Source organism: Squalius cephalus (assembly GCF_949319135.1).
Source record: "Squalius cephalus genome assembly, chromosome: 6".
Taxonomy (NCBI): domain Eukaryota; kingdom Metazoa; phylum Chordata; class Actinopteri; order Cypriniformes; family Leuciscidae; genus Squalius; species Squalius cephalus.
In genome coordinates this window covers 1295808-1317419 of record NC_137127.1, presented here as the reverse complement: position 1 = coordinate 1317419, position 21612 = coordinate 1295808, and the positions used below count along the sequence as shown (strand labels likewise).

Genomic DNA, 21612 nt, shown 5'->3' with positions numbered 1-21612 from the left:
TCTAGTTATAGTGTGGGGGCGGAGCTTCAGATTCTAGAGAGCATTTGATTGGACAGAAAATCTGATGAGAAGCTGAAGTGCAGAGTGATGTCATCAAAATCATTGATCTATATTTGTGGAAGTGAGTGACTGTAGGTTTTGCACTTATATCTTCAAAATGTGAATTTTGTCATTGTTTTGGAACACACTAGCTTATAGATAACAGTAAGACTAAGACAAAAAAACTTAATTTTAATTTCATGGGAACTGATTGTTTGGGAAGTGTTGCTTTGGTGGTGATGATTGAATCACAGGCCTGATTATTGTCTGTGTTCATACAAATCTAATTGAAACCGCAACTTATGTCAATTTGAAATCGTCATAACTGATGACAAATGATAAAACTCACTGAACATCTCGGTTGCTGTTAGATTTTATATATATATATATATATATATATATATATATATATATATATATAAATTCCTGAAAGTGAAACCTAGTCTGTGTATTTTACAATGAGTATCTTTCTTATGCCCTTAAAATGATGAAAAGTAAAAATGCAAAAAACAACAACAACAAAAAAAACCCGTTTTGCTACAAAGGAAGAATATGACGTGAAAAGTAAACCCTGCCCCCCCTTCCTTTTTTCCCTCTTTTTTTTCTTTTCTTCTTCTTTTCTGTAATGCAATTTTGCACCTGATCCTACTGTCATAGTGTAATTATATATCTGTGTTGCCATGTTTTTTTGTACATGACATATTGTTTAATAAAAAAATAAGAAATAAAAATATCTCGGTTGCTGTTATTTCTGCGCATGCGTGTGAGTTGAGTTTCCTGCTCTCACGCGCCCCCTAACGACAGCTTGACAGAATTACAGAAACGCACGTCCTTAATGACCCTCCGCGGCTTCCGTCCCAGATGAGTGTCAGTCAGTCAATCAGTCAGTCAGTGACGGACATCAGAACCGGAGCACCGGATCATGTCTCCGTTAACGGCCTCCTGACAGCAGCCCGCGGCTCGGTTCCGGTGTCGGTGTGCGAGATGGACGCTGGCGAGAGAAAGGTAACTCGATTTATCGACACACGAACGCGATTAACATCCGCTGGCCTCACATTAGCTTTAGCATTAGCAGCGCTCGCGGGATTAAAGTCCAAAACTGCATAATGACGGATTGTTATTGTGACCAAACACTCACATGTGTGTGAAATATGCGTTTATTTGTGTTCGTGTGTGTGTTAGTTGTGTATATCAGAGCTGACGCGATGCTGAGAGCGAAGGGACGCGCCAAAACAATGACGCCCCTGTTATGATCAATGAAACAAATCTAGATCCATAACAGTGATTAATGAAATATCAGTGAACATGGCGATTATTACCAGAGCTCAATAGTCGCGTGGCGTTTGTGTGAGTATATATACGTATATTACAGTACCGTGGTAATACTCTGATGTGTTTTGAAGTAACGTTAATTCAGAGAACCGAGTAAATAAATATTATGGCACATCAAGACGGGAATGAATTATTACTACGGTATACGTAAAAGTACCATAGTACCAGCACTGTACTGTAGTTTCCCATCAGGAAGCGTGGTTATTGACCACATACATCTGCTTTATGAAGGTTGAAATGTGTGATTGACTCTCGTCGTAGAAACAACAACACACTGTGTTTGGCTCAAGTAAACATTCATAACTACAAATTTGATGTGATTAATAATTTGTTTTCTGTTTATAATACTACGCAAAATAGCATCACAGTCCCAGTAGTATCACTCACAAACATCAATCACCTCAGTTTGACTTTATTTAGTTAGAAGTGATGTAACATGACTGTGATATTACATGATTTAATGACTGTGATATTTCATGACTGACTGTACAGTGACTGTGATATTACATGACTGATTGTACAGATTGACTGTGATATTACATGACTGACTGTACAGTGACTGTGATATTACATGACTGACTGTACAGTGACTGTGATATTACATGACTGACTGTACAGTGACTGACTGTGATATTACATGACTGACTGTACAGTGACTGTGATATTACATGACTGACTGTACAGTGATTGACTGTGATATTACATGACTGACTGTTCAGTGATTGACTGTGATATTACATGACTGACTGTACAGTGACTGTGATATTACATGACTGACTGTTCAGTGATTGACTGTGATATTACATGACTGACTGTACAGTGACTGTGATATTACATGACTGACTGTACAGTGAGTGACTGTGATATTACATGACTGACTGTTCAGTGATTGACTGTGATATTACATGACTGACTGTACAGTGATTGACTGTGATATTACATGACTGACTGTACAGTGACTGTGATATTACATGACTGACTGTACAGTGACTGTGATATTACATGACTGACTGTACAGTGACTGTGATATTACATGACTGACTGTACAGTGACTGTGATATTACATGACTGAATGTACAGTGACTGTGATATTACATGACTGACTGTACAGTGACTGTGATATTACATGACTGACTGTACAGTGACTGTGATATTACATGACTGACTGTACAGTGACTGTGATATTACATGACTGACTGTACAGTGAGTGACTGTGATATTACATGACTGACTGTACAGTGAGTGACTGATATTACATGACTGACTGTACAGTGACTGTGATATTACATGACTGACTGTACAGTGAGTGACTGATATTACATGACTGACTGTACAGTGACTGTGATATTACATGACTGACTGTACAGTGACTGTGATATTACATGACTGACTGTACAGTGACTGTGATATTACATGACTGACTGTACAGTGACTGTGATATTACATGACTGACTGTACAGTGATTGACTGTGATATTACATGACTGACTGTACAGTGACTGTGATATTACATGACTGACTGTACAGTGAGTGACTGTGATATTACATGACTGACTGTACAGTGACTGTGATATTACATGACAGACTGTACAGTCAGTGACTGTGATATTACATGACTGAATGTACAGTGACTGTGATATTACATGACTGACTGTACAGTGATTGACTGTGATATTACATGACTGACTGTACAGTGATTGACTGTGATATTACATGACTGACTGTACAGTGATTGACTGTGATATTACATGACTGACTGTACAGTGACTGTGATATTACATGACAGACTGTACAGTGACTGTGATATTACATGACTGACTGTACAGTGACTGTGATATTACATGACTGACTGTACAGTGACTGTGATATTACATGACTGAATGTACAGTGACTGTGATATTACATGACTGACTGTACAGTGATTGACTGTGATATTACATGACTGACTGTACAGTGACTGTGATATTACATGACTGACTGTACAGTGACTGTGATATTACATGACTGACTGTACAGTGACTGTGATATTACATGACTGACTGTACAGTGAGTGACTGTGATATTACATGACTGACTGTACAGTGAGTGACTGTGATATTACATGACTGACTGTACAGTGACTGTGATATTACATGACTGACTGTACAGTGACTGTGATATTAAGTGACTGTGATATTAAATGACTGATTGTACAGTGACTGTGATATTACATGACTGACTGTACAGTGACTGTGATATTACATGACTGAATGTACAGTGACTGTGATATTACATGACTGACTGTACAGTGATTGTGATATTACATGACTGATTGTACAGTGACTGTGATATTACATGACTGACTGTACAGTGACTGTGATATTACATGACTGACTGTACAGTGATTGACTGTGATATTACATGACTGACTGTACAGTGACTGTGATATTACATGACTGACTGTACAGTGACTGTGATATTACATGACTGACTGTACAGTGACTGTGATATTACATGACTGACTGTACAGTGACTGTGATATTACATGACTGATTGTACAGTGACTGTGATATTACATGACTGACTGTACAGTGAGTGACTGTGATATTACATGACTGACTGTACAGTGACTGATATTACATGACTGACTGTACAGTGAGTGACTGTGATATTACATGACTGACTGTACAGTGACTGTGATATTACATGACTGACTGTACAGTGACTGTGATATTACATGACTGACTGTACAGTGACTGTGATATTAAATGACTGATTGTACAGTGACTGTGATATTACATGACTGACTGTACAGTGACTGTGATATTACATGACTGACTGTACAGTGACTGTGATATTACATGACTGATTGTACAGTGACTGTGATATTACATGACTGACTGTACAGATTGACTGTGATATTACATGACTGACTGTACAGTGACTGATATTACATGACTGACTGTACAGTGAGTGACTGTGATATTACATGACTGACTGTACAGTGACTGTGATATTACATGACTGACTGTACAGTGACTGTGATATTACATGACTGACTGTACAGTGACTGTGATATTACATGACTGACTGTACAGTGACTGTGATATTAAATGACTGATTGTACAGTGACTGTGATATTAAATGACTGACTGTACAGTGACTGTGATATTAAATGACTGACTGTACAGTTACTGTGATATTACATGACTGACTGTACAGTTACTGTGATATTACATGACTGACTGTACAGTGAGTGACTGTGATATTACATGACTGACTGTACAGTGACTGTGATATTACATGACTGTACAGTGAGTGACTGTGATATTACATGACTGACTGTACAGTGAGTGTGATATTACATGACTGACTGTACAGTGACTGTGATATTAAATGACTGATTGTACAGTGAGTGTGATATTACATGACTGACTGTACAGTGAGTGACTGTGATATTACATGACTGACTGTACAGTGACTGTGATATTACATGACTGAATGTACAGTGACTGATATTACATGACTGATTGTACAGTGACTGTGATATTACATGACTGACTGTACAGTGAGTGACTGATATTACATGACTGACTGTACAGATTGACTGATATTACATGACTGACTGTACAGTGAGTGACTGTGATATTACATGACTGAATGTACAGTGACTGTGATATTACATGACTGAATGTACAGTGACTGTGATATTACATGACTGACTGTACAGTGATTGACTGTGATATTACATGACTGACTGTACAGTGACTGTGATATTACATGACTGACTGTACAGTGACTGATATTACATGACTGACTGTACAGTGAGTGACTGATATTACATGACTGACTGTACAGTGACTGTGATATTACATGACTGACTGTACAGTGACTGATATTACATGACTGACTGTCTGACTGTACAGTGACTGTGATATTACATGACTGACTGTACAGTGACTGATATTACATGACTGACTGTACAGTGACTGATATTGCATGACTGACTCTACAGTGAGTGACTGTGATATTACATGACTGACTGTACAGTGACTGATATTGTATGACTGACTGTACAGTGAGTGACTGATATTACATGACTGACTGTACAGTGAGTGACTGATATTACATGACTGACTGTACAGTGAGTGACTGTGATATTACATGACTGACTGTACAGTGACTGTGATATTACATGACTGATTGTACAGTGACTGTGATATTACATGACTGACTGATAAATTCATTAGTCTCACAAAATTTTTACATATGTAAATGTTTTATATTTGTTTGTTTTACTTATGTTCTTGTACAGCACTTTGTGATTTTATCTGCGAAAAGCGCTTTATAAATAAATTTTACTTACTTACTTACAGTGATTGACTGTGATATTACATGACTGATTGTACAGTGACTGTGATATTACATGACTGACTGTACAGTGACTGTGATATTACATGACTGATTGTACAGTGATTGACTGATATTACATGACTGACTGTACAGTGATTGACTGTGATATTACATGACTGACTGTACAGTGATTGACTGATATTACATGACTGACTGTACAGTGACTGTGATATTACATGACTGACTGTACAGTGACTGTGATATTACATGACTGATTGTACAGTGACTGTGATATTACATGATTGATTGTACAGTGACTGTGATATTACATGACTGATTGTACAGTGACTGTGATATTAATTGACTGATTGTACAGTGACTGATATTACATGACTGACTGTACAGTGAGTGACTGTGATATTACATGACTGACTGTACAGTGACTGTGATATTACATGACAGACTGTACAGTGAGTGACTGTGATATTACATGAGTGACTGTACAGTGACTGTGATATTACATGACTGACTGTACAGTGACTGTGATATTACATGACTGACTGTACAGTGACTGTGATATTACATGACTGACTGTACAGTGACTGACTGTGATATTACATGACTGACTGTACAGTGACTGTGATATTACATGACTGACTGTACACTGACTGTGATATTACATGACTGACTGTACAGTGACTGACTGTGATATTACATGACTGACTGTACAGTGACTGTGATATTACATGACTGACTGTACAGTGACTGTGATATTACATGACTGACTGACTGTACAGTGATTGACTGATATTACATGACTGACTGTACAGTGACTGACTGTGATATTACATGACTGACTGTACAGTGATTGACTGTGATATTACATGACTGACTGTACAGTGACTGTGATATTACATGACTGATTGAACTAGTGTTGTCAAAAGACCTGGTACTTCGGTACCAAGTCGGTACTAAAAAAATGAAACCGTTACGGTACCAGCTTTTCTTAAGTACCAGTGGTACCGAAGTACCGGATTAATCCGGTTCTTGATGCGCTGCCCAAAAGGTGCACAGTTGCGTCCTCTTCATAAAAACACTGACGCCCGTTTCACACACACTCCGTTTGCGGTGCGTATGCGGTGCAGGAGCAGCACGCACTATAGTGCTTTCACATAATGCTGCGTTTGCTGTGCGTAACTTATGGAAGTGAAATAATGCCAAATGTTTTTGAAACAAAAAAGCCAGATGAATTGCACTATTTGAAAAAAAATGTGCGTTGCATTAACCATGCTTGCATTTTAATGTATTGTATTTTTAGGGCTTGCATTTTTATGGGCTGAAATTCAACATGGTTGAATATTTAGGCTGTGAATATTTCAATTCAAAACATTTCAAACACATTTTCATTATTAAACATTCAATAATCCATATTCACCTTTCATATTTCACTTCCAAAATATTCAAACTGTTAAAAATACAACCTATAATATTCGACAGGCAATTTTAGGTCCATTTTATTTCGCTTTGCAAATTCAGTGGTTCAAATTCGACAGAAAATTCTACGTCAACATCCAGGAACTGCAGGAAAAGCAGTAGATTGCCGAGCATACTCTCCATCTGCTGTTAGTCGACCTCTCCAGCAGGGGGTGTGAAAGCGCGTGTTAAATTTAAAATATATTTAACATTTAAAATCGACCTTTTAAATTTAAATATGAACGCAGTTTTGGATTAAGTAAAAGTACAGTCAAGTCAAATAAAACACGATATACACTTTAATATATGTAAATTTAATCTAAATTAAGCTTTGGTACCGAAATTGGTACCGAGAACCGTGGATTTTCACTGGTATTGGTACCGAATACTGAAATTTTGGTACCGTGACAACACTAGATTGAACGGATTGACTGTGATATTGTGACTTATATCACATGACTTATAGTATGGTGACTGTGATATTACAGTGAGTTGGGTTCTCTCTGTTTATTTGGTCTGGATTGGAGTGTGTGTGTGTGTGTGTGTGTGTGTGTGTGTGGCTGGTTTCTGCAGACACCGATCGCATCTGATCTGTCAGGTTCTCTCTGTTTATTTGGTCTGGATTGGAGTGTGTGTGTGTGTGTGTGTGTGTGTGTGTGTGTGTGTGTGTGTGTGTGTGTGTGTGTGTGTGTGTGTGTGTGTGTGTGTGTGTGTGTGTGTGTGTGTGTGTGTGTGTGTGTGTGTGTGTGTGTGTGTGTGTGTGTGTGTTGCTGGTTTCTGCAGACGCCGATCGCATCTGATCCGTCAGGTTCTCTCTGTTTATTTGGTCTGGATTGGAGTGTGTGTGTGTGTGTGTGTGTGTGTGTGTGTGTTGCTGGTTTCTGCAGACACCGATCGCATCTGATCCGTCAGGTTCTCTCTGTTTATTTGGTCTGGATTGGAGTGTGTGTTGCTGGTTTCTGCAGACACCGATCGCATCTGATCCGTCAGGTTTCTCTGCATTGATCACATTCCTCGCGCGTCAGTGATGTTCCTGTCGCTCAGATCAGTTTCTGTGCATTTCTCCTCGTGTTCCTGCTCAAGTCTGTCCAATCAGAGCTTCTCATGATGCTTCTTCGAGCTGGATCACGTGTGTTTGTGTTCTCAGAGCGATGCTGTTGTGACCCACACTTTCATAAAAAAGTCCAGGTCCAAAATTAGAAAAGTTTTTAACTTGCCTAATTTTTGGAGTGATTACCTTAATGTATTTGTAATGCAAAACCACTCGTTTTTTATATTTGTTATTTTAGCTGGTTTAACCTAAAGCGGCCGGCTTTGAGGCGCTCGACACAGACTGGGTTATATGGACGTTTACAGAAACCTCAGTATCAGTGCAGGATGGTCAGAGCTCTTCCAACCCAAACTGATCTCTAAAGCACATTTAGTGCTGGGCAACGATTTATCACATCCAAAATAAAAGATTGTGTTTACATAATATATGTGTGTGTGTGTATAATTATTTTGTATGTATAAAGAAAAATGTGTGTATATATATATATATATATATATATATATATTTATTACATGGCTTGGCTGAATTCCAATGTAGAATGCGGTCTGTTATTTCTTGATAACAGACCGCTGCGAAGTATAACAGACCGTTGCCATGAAAAACAGCGCGTTGCTATGGACGCGGAACGGACTATTTTCTTTGGCGGAAGCAGTACAATCGTTTTTAAATCAATAAACTCCTTTTTAAATCAATAATTCGTGGCAAATTATTTATTTATTTTGTAGGTAGCCATGTAATAAGCGGGATAATGTATAGAGAGGCGGTCGTTATAGCGAATAACAACCCCTTCAGGCTGATTCAAGACCCCTCCGCTTCGCGTCGGGGTCCTGTTCAGCCTGTCGGGGTTGTTATTCGCTATAACGACCGCCTCTCTATACATTATCCCTTACATACAGTGTATATATATATATATATATATATACAGTATATATATATATACAGTATATATATATATATACACACACACACACACACACACACACACACACATATACATACATGCATATATTTCTTAAATATATACATGCATGTGTGTATATTTAGGCTATACAAAATAATAATATACAGTGCACACACATATATTATGTAAACACAAACTTTTGATTTGGATGTGATTAATCGTTGCCCAGCACTATATAGGATATTCATTGGACTTAGAACTTAAGTGCATGTAGAACATGTAATGATGAAGATCCACTTTTTGGATCAGTTTATTATGGAAGTTGAGTTCCAGTCTAACCCTAACCCAGTCCTTAAAACATCTTTACACACAGAATACATGGATGGAGTCACTCAAAGTCAAACCACCCTTATTTCTACAGCTCTTTATACAGTACAGATAGTTTAAAAGCAGTAATAAACAGGGAAATAACAGAATCAGTGATGCAAAATTTATCAAATATGAGACAAATCTCTAAAACGACAATAGAAACCATATAGAAAGCATCAGAAGATTAAAAACGGTCAAGCAACTCTCTCTCTCCCTCTCTCTCTCTCTCTCTCTCTCTCTCTCTCTTTGTCCTGTCTTTCTTCAGCACAAAAACCCTCTGTTTTCTCCACACAGTCTTGACACAGAAATGCTGAAAAGACAAAAGCGTCCCTCGTCGCCCTCATTAGTTCAGCCCACGTTGAGACCATCGCTTCACGTTCATGAATCTCCTGCCATTCAAGAGTTCTGCATGTTCTCTGCCAGCTTCATCCACACATTTTACCACGTTTAAAGGGACAGTCCACCCAAAAATGATCATTCTGTCATCATTTACTCGTTCCAAACCGCTGTGATTTCCCCTACAAAAAAAGAGATTGTCTCAGTCCATAGAATGAAAGTAAATGGGGTCCAATGTTGTATGATTCCCAATGTTCTTCAACATGTGATCTTGTCTTTATCTCTGTAGCTTCCCTGTGACTCTCACTTTAGTGTGTGTATTGATAGTGTCCTCTAATCTGTCCAAACCTGCTGCTTGTGTAATTAGCTTAACTTTAATCAGCTCCTCACTTTAATCCCTGATGTGACGCCTACATCCACTTGCCTTTGTCACATACGCTTTAACAGTCACGTGATCTCGAGCCAAATCAATTCCAGTGCTTTATGGGATATCATGATGCTAATGTTTATCATTAATGCTTTGTTGTCACGTTGAGCAGTTTAGAGCGATGGGATAGTTTACATTTGGAGATTTGATTAGCAGCGTGGACTGATGTTGCTGTCGGGGATCTGATTGGACGAGAGAGCAGATGGTGTGTGACATCACAATCGGAAGAGTGTACAGAGCTCCGCCCACCACCTACAGACGAACAATTGCTGCTATATACCATAACACACACTCTATTCACACTCTTACACACACACACACACACACAGCATCAGATGTGTCTTTGTTTCTGAACACAATGACTGTGTATTTAATCAGGGAATCAGGATGTTGCCATTATTATTATTATTATTATTATTATTATTATTATATTTGTATATCTTTTCCTTTCCATCATCATTATTATTATTATTATTAGGTTTGTATATTGTATTGCATCTTGGATCAGGGCAGTTCTGACGGGCAAGAGTGAAGATTTGCTACAGTTCTTTTGAGAAAGTGACATTATCAATGTTTTTATTACATATAATCGCTAGATTTTTAATATATAATCAGCCTCATCGATTTCATTAGAAGTTTTAAGCTGTCAGGCTCTCTTACGCTCTTTTCCAGTGAATGCAACATTATGTAGATGTTGTGAAAATTAATGCGCATATTTAAAATGAATGTGCATATTTTTCTATTTTGCAAACAGTTTAAACTAAAGACTTAGAGAATGCCCAGATGGAGCACAATAATATTTTTAATAAATTATGTAGCCTATTTTTGAAATAAAAGCAAGACATGTGTGTATATATTCAGGGATGCATGATATATCAGCCACCATATCAGGGATCGGCCGATATATGTTCATTTGTGATGTTATCGTTATCGGCCTGATAAGAGAATCTGGCAGATATATCAAAGCTGATAAGTACTGTATTATTTCCTCCAGCTGAGACGCTTCAGATGCGCTCTGTTCAACATGGTGGATTAGAAGTGCTTGAAATATGATTGAAAAAAATGAAAATCCAGTTCAGTGAAACGTGCAGCGCAAGTCTGTCATAGCCTACATAAAATGTACATAGAATTAATTCTAGAACATTATAATTGTGTTTGGGACAGGGCTTTTAATGGTGAGACTTTTGTTCATCAGGCTCTTAAAAAGTATTAAAAAAATTTGATTATAGATTTATCAGCCAATATATCGGTTATCGGCTTTCAAATGTATAGAATTATCGGTTATCGGTATCGGCCAAAATGCTCATATGTGCATCCCTGTATATATTCCCACAGAACAGTCTACCTCTGGCCTGGTAATAACTGTTGCTCTTGCTTCTGTTGATTTAGCCTGTCTGCTTTCAAACCGCACTGTTTTAATGTTAGAATTGTTTATAACCTCGTTGCTGCTCAATGTTGATCATACACCCATACATTAATAAAAGAAATCATGACCCAGAACCAACCAAACGTACATCACACCTCTAGTATCATCCGATCGGATTCACAGGGGTTTTCTACCTCACTTTCCCGAGATTGTGTTGAGATTGAGTGGAGATTGTGTGGAGATTGTGTTGAGATTGTGTGGAGATTGTGTTGAGATGATGATGTTGTGATGATGAGGAAGTGTTGGTACAGCGAGTGCCGTGACGTGTTTCAGCTGTTTAATCATTGACTCTTCCTGCTTGGTGACATGATTATAGGAATGAGTTCGAGCTTCTCTGCAGGAAGTGCAGTGTTTTCACCTGAGAACGTGTGGAATGTGATGACATCACGGTCACATGACCTCGCTGTTCTCGCCCCAGATTCCTTGAGCTGCCGTTCTGGAATAACTCGGACAGAGATGTCACTTCTGTCATGACACACCTGTATGATGTTTTTAATCGTTTGATCGTCGAGTGCGTGCTTCAGACATGTTAAACCGTAAGACACGTGACCGACCTGTGTGTGTGTGTGTGTGTGTGTGTGTGTGTGTGTGTGTGTGCTGACATCTGGCTCATCTCTGATTCAGAATGATGTACTAACACACTATTTCTGCAGTAAAAAGATATTGTATTAGTAGTATGCTGTGCTCCCACACACACACTCACACACACACACACACACACTTCTGTAGGAGGAAACCATGCTCAGCGTGTCATATCAGACTGATTTATTATCCATAATGCACTAGGGCATTCAAAACAACATAACATGATCCGTACGACACAAGGCTGTTACAAACATGACGCTTTTAGAAATCTCAGGCATGATTTCTGGAGTAGTTTAGATTTTTCTGTGTTTACATAATGCACAATGCTTTTACACACACACACACACACACACACACTCACTCACTCACTCACTCACTCACTCACTCACTCAATTTAATAATACGTGCATAACTAACATTCAGAAGCAAATGGTAGTGAATGCAGTTTTTCAGCCCTGTAATGCAGCGTTATGTGTCTAAATACACGAGTGTGTGTGTGTGTTTCAGGATGTGAAGCTCTCTGCTGAAGTGGAACCGTTTATCCCTCAGAAGAAAGGTGTTGAAGCTTCATTATTACCCATGAGTTTGTGCAGTGAGGGTGGAGCTGAGCCCACACAAATCCCCTCCTACCTGATCACCTGCTACCCCTTCGTACAGGAGAACCAGAGCAACAGGTACACACACACACACACACACACACACACACACACACACACACAAACACACACACACATTCTTGTACATCTATCTTTTGAGGACATTCATTGACACATTGCAATCTCTAGCCGCTTACCCTAACCTTACCCATCACAACTAAGTGCCTAACCCGACCCCTGACCCTAAACCGACCCTTGACCTCATTATAACCTGATCCCTAAAACCAAGTGTTGACCCTCAAACAGGCCTTTAAAGGCCAACATGTCCTCACTTTACTTTCTTTGTCCTCACTCCAGTGGTCTAACACTCAAACTGGTCCTCACAAAGATAGTTCTACAAGTACGCACACACACACACACACACACACACACACACACACACACACACACACACACACACACCTGCTACCCCTTCGTACAGGAGAGCCAGGTACGCACACACGCACACACACATACACACTGACTCACTCACGTAGACAGACACACACACGCACACTTACTCACACACACACTCACACTTACTCACCACTGTTTAATGGATTTTGAGGAGAACATTTTCTTCAGAAATGAGTCAAATGTGACAAAGCATCCTTCACGAATGTCCTTAGTTGAAATAAATGATCATAAATAAGTAATTTGTACGTTTTGTAACTTAATAACTTAATATAAAAACATTAGAAGTCTTTGAAATGACCTCATGTGCACGGCTGGATAGATGGTGTGTGTGTGTGTGTGTGTGTGTGTGTGTGTGTGTGTGTGTGTGTGTGTGTGTGTGTGTGTGTGTGTGTGTGTGTGCGCGTGCGTGTGTGTGTGTGCGCGTGTGTGTGTGTGTGCGTGTGCGTGCGTGCGCGAGTGTGTGCGTGCGTGCGCGAGTGCGTGTGTGCGCGAGTGAGTGTGTGTGTGTGTGTGTGTGTGTGTGTGTGATCGCCTCTATTCCCAATGGATCCTCCTGCTTTTCCTTCCTGTTCACTTTGAATTGGAGGAAGTGCACACTTTGTGCTACAGTGTATGTGTGTGTGTGTCACAGCTGAAGTGTCCTTTGTGTCACCAGAAAACCCGTTTTTAAGGATGTTTGGATTATTTTGCCGACACCCCTGTTTTCGACCATCAGTGCTGCATTATATTCATGTCACACAACGTCACACACCCAAAAAATGTGATGCCTCTCAATGAGAGATGTTGAAACATGATGTCTCATGTTGTGTAATAGTGTTTTTGTTTTGTGATTAGTGTCTTTGTGCATATGCTTTATAATGCAAAGCACATTGCTCAACTATCTGTTTGAGCTTTATAAGTAACCAGCTTGCCTTGCCCTCAGTCGACAGCTGCCCATGTATAGCGGAGGAGATCAGCGCTGGCAGCAGCTCAACCCGAGCCCCGGCGGGCCCTACCTGGCGTACCCCATCCTGTCGTCCCCTCAGCCGCCCGTCACCAGCGATTACGCCACGTACTACCACGCCATCATGCCCACGCCCTGCCCGCCTGTCATGGGCTTCTACCAGCCCTTCCCGGGGCCGTTTGCGGGGCCTGTGCCGGCCGGCGTGTTGAACCCTGTGTCCGACTGCAGCGAGAGACCGACGCCACAGAGAGGGAGAGGCGTCCCACGAACACCTGTACTGCACAAGGTATGAGATGAGCCCTACACACACACACACACACACACACACATCGCCAGTTTGTAATTGAAATTTGAAATTGAAACCGCCAGTAGGTGGCAGCGAGTCACTGTTAATGAGTGAGTCTATCCCTGCATCCCAATGTCCGCACTGTCCATCCTAAACAGTGTGTGAGATTAGATTAAGTGTGTCCCAAAGCATAGTATGGTTGAAGAGAGTATACCAGAAGTCCCCGGATGGTCTACTATTCCCGGTGGATTTTCTAAGTGTGGATCCGTGCTCACTATAATAACGGCTAATATTACCCACAACCCATTGCGCTTTGGAGGAGGAACTACAAACACGAGTAAAAAGAGTTAAAAAACTACAAAACATGGCGGATGTGCGCAACCTATGGTGATAAAGGTTTGAGTGACTAATAAAACTGATAAAAAAATATTTATTGAATGTTATCCGTGTTATATTTCCTCTGCAATAACAATGTGGACTTTTATAAAGATCCGTTTGGCCATTAACTTTTAAATGCATCATTATGCAGAGTCGCCGCATGAAAGACACGCGACTGCAGATCAACACTTCAACACCTCTCCGAGACAGTAGGAAATTAAATTAAATGGAATGTGGAGAATTTGAACTGTGACAAGATGATTGACAGGTCAGTTTACTGTGACAGAATGATTGACAGGTCAGTTTACTGTGTCAGGATGAGACCGAGAGAGCAACCTTTAAAGACGCAATTGTGTGACGAGATAGTTTGTCCAAAAGCTTGTCTACTCTTCTGCTACACACTCAGAAGTATCTACTTTTTCTTTACAGAAAGAGTCCACACTTTTAGGGTGTAGTACAAATAGGCGAACTGAGACGCAGCATTTGACTAAGTCTTAATGAGTGAGTCATTGAATCATTCATTCATTCAGTGAGGAAACACCGCCGTGTGTCGCTCGGATGCAAAAACAGACAATACTGTGTCTAAAAGTCACTTAATATTAACTTCTTGTTTACTGAACTCTTGTATAAAATCAGCTAATGTAATCATGCTAATATCTGGAGAAAAGCGGCACTCTTCATGTGATATTGATTAACTATATTAAATGATACAGACATATTTTAAAGACATACAGAGATATTTTTTTCCCTTATCTTGAATTTTAGGGACATTATAAATGCATTTTCAGATTATTATAAATCTGAATTTCAAAAATTTGACCCTTGTGACTGGTTTTGTGGTCTAGGCTCACATATGTGACTGTAGATTTCAGTGATTTAAACTAACCCTTATGTGTCGTTTACATCACTCACAGCAGCCGATGGCTCAGCCAATAAGAGCCAAGCGTCCCGTGATGCGGAGCGTGGCGGTGCAGAAGGAGGTGTGTGCGACCGGGCCTGATGGGAGGTCAAAGACGGTGCTGTTGGTGGACGCAGCGCAGCAGACAGGTACTGACCTTTGACCTTTGACCGACTATGCTATATTGGCAAAAAATATTGAATAATAAAATATCGAAAATACAGAAGTTGCATTGTTTAGATGCATTTACACAGTCTGTTTAATGCAGCGCATTAATGAATTTAACCTGCAGTTATAAATGCATAAATAATGTTTTGATGTTTTAAACAGAAAACGTTGAATATTGATATTTTGAAATTATTTAAAAAATAAAAAGATACTTTAAATGTGAAATTGAAACCGCCAGTAGGTGGCAGCGAGTCACTGTTAATGAGTGAGTCATTGAGTTTCAACCGATTCATTCAAACAGCGGATTCATTCATTGACTGTCTTAATGAGTGAGTCACTGAATGTGTGTGTGTTCAGATTTCCCCGGCGAGGCGTCCGGCAGCGGGGCGGCCAGGTGTGTGTCGGATCAGGCGAGTCCTCAGCTGTGGAATAATAAAGCTCGGCGCAGGCGCACGTCGCAGCAGGAGTCGTCCAGTGAGCAGGGAGCCAGCGAGGCCGACATCGACAGTGACAGCGGATACTGCAGTCCTAAACACAACCAGGGAGCCAACAACACCTCCACCAATCAACACACACCCGCGGCGGTACGCTAAATCCTTCCCTCGGCTCATTTTGACCAGAATCCCTTTTTTTTTTTTTTTAAATTGAGTGTTCATCGGAGGGTCATAGACTGTAGGACTTTTGTCGCACTTGAACCACGAATACACAAAAAAAAAATTAAATGCATTCGAAGAGTTTTGTAGTTGAAATTTAAAAAAGTAACAAATCCTCCACTCTCGGGTCAATTTGACCCCCTTAGAAATGAATGGAATGCTTCAGTTCACATAGAAAAACCTAAAAATGCTCAAAATTCTAATTAAAAATGCTAAAACTTTATAAAAAAGATTTTTTATAATCTCTTCATGTGTATCTGAATGCACACTGAAGAGAACCTGACTTTAGGACCCTGAGGAACAGCTCATTTGCTCCATATAGAGATATGAGGCCATCTGGAGTCATGAAATATCATCTTTTATTATTATTATCCACAATAGGTCGACAAAGACACTCAGTGTAAGATATTTAGAGCTGAATTAAAAGGGTTATGCATGAAATTGTGAGTTATTTTGAATTTAAGTTTTGAGGAATGTGCTTAAATATTATTTATTGATCAAATCTAGTAATTTTAAAGGTGAATAAATAAAAAAAATCTCCCAAAAAATTGCAGTAAAAGATACTATCAAAATGAAATAAATTAATATTTCTGGACAAAAAAAAAAAAAAAAAAAGTATAATTTTGACCCGCGAGGGAAACATTTTTTAAAAAATGCGAGTGAATGATGAAGGTTTATTTATGTGAGGATTATCACGTTTGCTGTTCTCTCATCTGTGTGTGTGTGTGTGTGTGTGTGTTTGCAGGCTGTGGACGCTGGCGTCATGACAGGTAAGATCTCTCTTTCACCTGAGCGACTGTCACATGATCAGAGTTCTTGTGTTAGTTCACACAGAGATCGATAACTGTGACCATAAAGTTTATAATCGCAATAATCAAGAAAAGTGCACAACTATAATGATAACGGCACAGAGAAACAATATCGTTAGAATCACTTTCAGAATGATTTTTTTTCCAGCTGATGAATGATGAAAACATTGACAGCCAATCAGAATCCTTCCTGCTTCGAAGAGCTCGAGCATTTCGAGCGATAGACGACAAAACTGCAGCGCGCTGTGGCGATATATTGTGCGCTAGTGTGGACGCTAATATAGTTAACACTATCGTTATAATTATGTTGTACTTATCATTATAATTATTCTTATAGCTGTTCAAATTTTTGTTATAGTTATTGTTTTAGTTATCATTATAGTTGGTTATCATTATAATTTTCATAGTTATTGTCGTAGATGTTAAAATAATTGTCATAGTTATTGTTAGAAGTATTGTTATAGTTATCATCATAGTTTTCATTATAGTTATCGTCATATTTGTTGTAATTTTAGTTATAGTTCTCGTTCTAGTTGTCTTCGTAGTTACTGTCATACATCATTATAGTTATTGTCAGTTATGGTTATCATCATAGTTTTTGTTATTATCATAGTTGTCCTCACAGTTAGTGTCAATTACAGTTATCGTTATAATTATATATATTTTTATATATATAAATATATATATATATATATATGTTGTTCACATATATCTTTATTTTTTATTTTGCTATCTGTGTACTGTAAGCTTCTTCTGTCACCAAAACAAATTCTGTGTGTGCAAACTGTGAATGAATTTTAAAGGGGGGGTGAAATGCTCATTTTCACTCAATCTCCTGTTAATCTTGAGTACCTATAGAGTAATATTGCATCCTTCATATCTCCAAAAAGTCTTTTGTTTTATTAAATTTTTAACAGAAAGATAGGCTGTACCGAGTCTTTCCGGAAAAAAACGAGCGGCTGGGGGCGGGCCGTGTGGGCGAAGCTTAGCTGTGCTAACGCGCCAAGCTAGTGACAACACACAGAGACATTTGTTCAACAAACAGTTTTACTCACCGTCCGGTTCCAACGCACGACCGCGAACCTTTATCATTGTGACTGCTCGATCCTTAAGCATTAGACGATCTGCAAATCCGTCGATCTGGGCTTTGTTTATAAAACAATCATCGTCGAAATGTCTTACACAACTCCGTTTATGCTCAGGAAAACAAACTCCATCCACGGGTGCCTTAACGCTGGGTTCTTTGGGAATCTGTGCAGGGTTGTCTTGCCCTGGCAACCAAAAACACACTTCTTTGGTGACATTGACTTCCCAAAAGCCGGGCAGGGCGCTTTGATGGCGAACTGCTTTCACTCTCTTGCTCTGGTCTACGAGTGCGCGCGCGGCCGCGATCTTACCGGAGAAGTGCCCTTAGGACCCATATAAGGAAATTCCGCCCTATCTTACGTAAGACAGAGCCATACTCGAAAAAAACTTTCCGAAACTTGTGACAAACCGGAAGGAGTATTTTTGGAACAAAAATACTCCTTCACACGTACAACTTAGTTTTTGAAACTTTGTCCATGTTTAGCATGGGAATCCAACTCTTTACCAGTGTAAAAAACTCAGTATGCATGAAATAGCATTTCACCCCCCCTTTAAATAATCAACTTTAATTAAAGCATTTAAAGGACATTTGCAGGTTTGTTTGTCGATTTATTCCTGCGCAGGAAGCTAGTTTAGGAAGCTAGTTTAGGGAAACAAGTTAGATTAGGTAAGATATCCAAGTGAGGACGTCGCCAGGAGACGAGACCCAGGTAGTTAGGTTTAGGAGAAAAATATCCACCACAAAACATACTTGGTAATAAAGCTCTTTCTGATTCTGATTTCATTGTAGTTATTGTTATAGTTGTTGTTGGTGTGAATGGGCCTTTAAACGTGTGTGTGTGTGTGTGTGTGTGTGTGTGCAGCTGTCAGCTGGGGGAATGTCTCGTCACAGGCTGTCCAGAAGCCGTGGGCCGACAGGAACGCCCCGTTCTTCAGAGGCAGCAGAACACCTGAGAGGAGCTACACACAGGTAGAGCTCGACCGCTCACATGATCTCCTTCATCCATACAGCGCTTTAACACTATAGAGTCTCACAGCGGCTTTACAGCGATAACAGGAGATTACAGTAACAGAGAGTGTTCAGGCTTTACAGCAGATCTAGAATAAAGTTATTGTCCAGATAAAGTTAGTTTGATTGATTCACTTCTGTTGTAAAGATCATTAGTTATTAACTTAGGGGCCGCTCACACACACCGCTCTCACAGAAAACCGAAACTTTTAATGCGTTTGGATGTTCATTCACACACATCAGTGTTTGAGCTCGAGAACACAAACTCTGAAACAGGATCCAAGGTGCAAGTTTTGAAAAGTTTTGAAAAAAAAGAAAAGCGTTTCTCCCAAACCTGTGAGTTATTCTGCATCATGTGACCCGCATCATGTGACCCGCAGGACTTCCAGATGAGCTTCGGGTGTCGTGCAGCAGGACAGAGGAGATCCACCCCTCCCGAGACACCCAACACACACCTCACACCTGAGCCACTGTACTTTCAGGTACACACACACTCTCACGCACACTCACACACACACACACTCTCACACACACACACTCACACACATACACACTCACACACTCTCTCGCGTACACACTCGCACTCAAACACACACTCACACACACACACATACTCTCACACACACTCACTCACTCACACATACACTCACACACTCTCTCGCGTACACACTCACACTCAAACACACACTCATACACACACATACTCTCTCACACACACTCACTCACTCACACACATACACACTCTCTCACGTACACACTCGCACTCAAACACACACTCACACACACATATACTCTCACACACACTCACTCACACACACTCGCACTCACACACACACTCACACACACTCGCACTCACGCACACTCACACACACATACTCTCACACACACTCACTCACTCACTCACACACATACACACTCACACACTCTCTCGCGTACACACTCGCACTCAAACACACACTCACACACACACATACTCTCTCACACACACTCACTCACTCACACACATACACACTCTCTCACGTACACACTCGCACCCAAACACACACTCACACACACATATACTCTCACACACACTCACTCACACACACTCGCACTCACACACACACACTCACACACACTCGCACTCACACACACTCACGCACACTCACACACACACATACTCTCACATACACTCACTCACTCACTCACTCACACACACACATACACACTCACACACTCTCTCGCGTACACATTCGCACTCAAACACACACTCACACACACACATACTCTCACACACACTCACTCACACACATACACACACACACTCTCTCGCGTACACACTCGCACTCAAACACACACTCACACACACATACTCTCACACACACACACTCACTCACTCACACACATACATACACACTCTCTCACGTACACACTCGCACTCAAACACACACTCACACACACATATACTCTCACACACACTCACTCACACACACTCGCACTCACACACACACACTCACACACACACACACATATACTCTCACATACACTCTCATACACACACACACACTATTTATTGTGTTGATTGTCTCTGTTTTTCCTGTTTTTCAGGATGAGGATGAGTTTCCCGATCTGGCCACAGGCGGCGCTGCTCAGCGGAATAAACCGGATCCGGTTCAACCCAAACTTCCCAAGAACCTGGTGAGTGTTTCGCCTGGGGTAAAATCAAGTTTGAAATATCTTTGCAGTGATGTACTGTTGGCGAGCATCCCGACCCCGCCCACATTTAGATGAATATGCAGATATCTGCTATTTCCTCTCAATAACAAAATAAACAACTAAAATACCAACGTATGTAACAAGGACACTGTAAAATAAAGTGTTACCAACATTTGTTTTGACTAAATTTAGTTTGAAATGATGCCACACCATCAGGACTTTAAACCTCTCTGTCTCTGTGTGTGTGTGTGTGTGTGTGTGTGTGTGTGCAGCTGGATAACCTTCCGGAGAATTCCCCCATCAGCATCGTGCAGACGCCCATCCCGATCACCAGCTCCGTTCCCAAGAGAGCCAAGAGTCAGAGG

At 40.1% G+C, this 21612-nt stretch overlaps 1 protein-coding gene across 2 annotated transcripts in view; it reads left to right on the top strand.

The window, feature by feature from the left end:
- Positions 1–904: 904 nt before the first annotated feature.
- The window catches only part of secisbp2l (SECIS binding protein 2-like), a 33143-nt gene continuing 12435 nt past the window's right edge, over positions 905–21612 (top strand). Inside the window, exons 1-10 of one of the 2 annotated variants that reach the window (XM_079874876.1) lie at positions 905–1044; positions 12778–12944; positions 14245–14551; positions 15844–15976; positions 16353–16579; positions 17394–17418; positions 19407–19513; positions 19933–20034; positions 21140–21229; positions 21520–21612. The exon at positions 21520–21612 is cut by the window's right edge and continues 75 nt beyond it. In XM_079874876.1, coding sequence (XP_079731002.1) covers positions 1024–1044; positions 12778–12944; positions 14245–14551; positions 15844–15976; positions 16353–16579; positions 17394–17418; positions 19407–19513; positions 19933–20034; positions 21140–21229; positions 21520–21612 — 1272 coding nt within the window. In that variant the 5' untranslated portion in view covers positions 905–1023. The remainder of the gene's footprint in view (positions 1045–12777; positions 12945–14244; positions 14552–15843; positions 15977–16352; positions 16580–17393; positions 17419–19406; positions 19514–19932; positions 20035–21139; positions 21230–21519) is intronic. The other variant, XM_079874877.1, reaches the window with a different exon arrangement.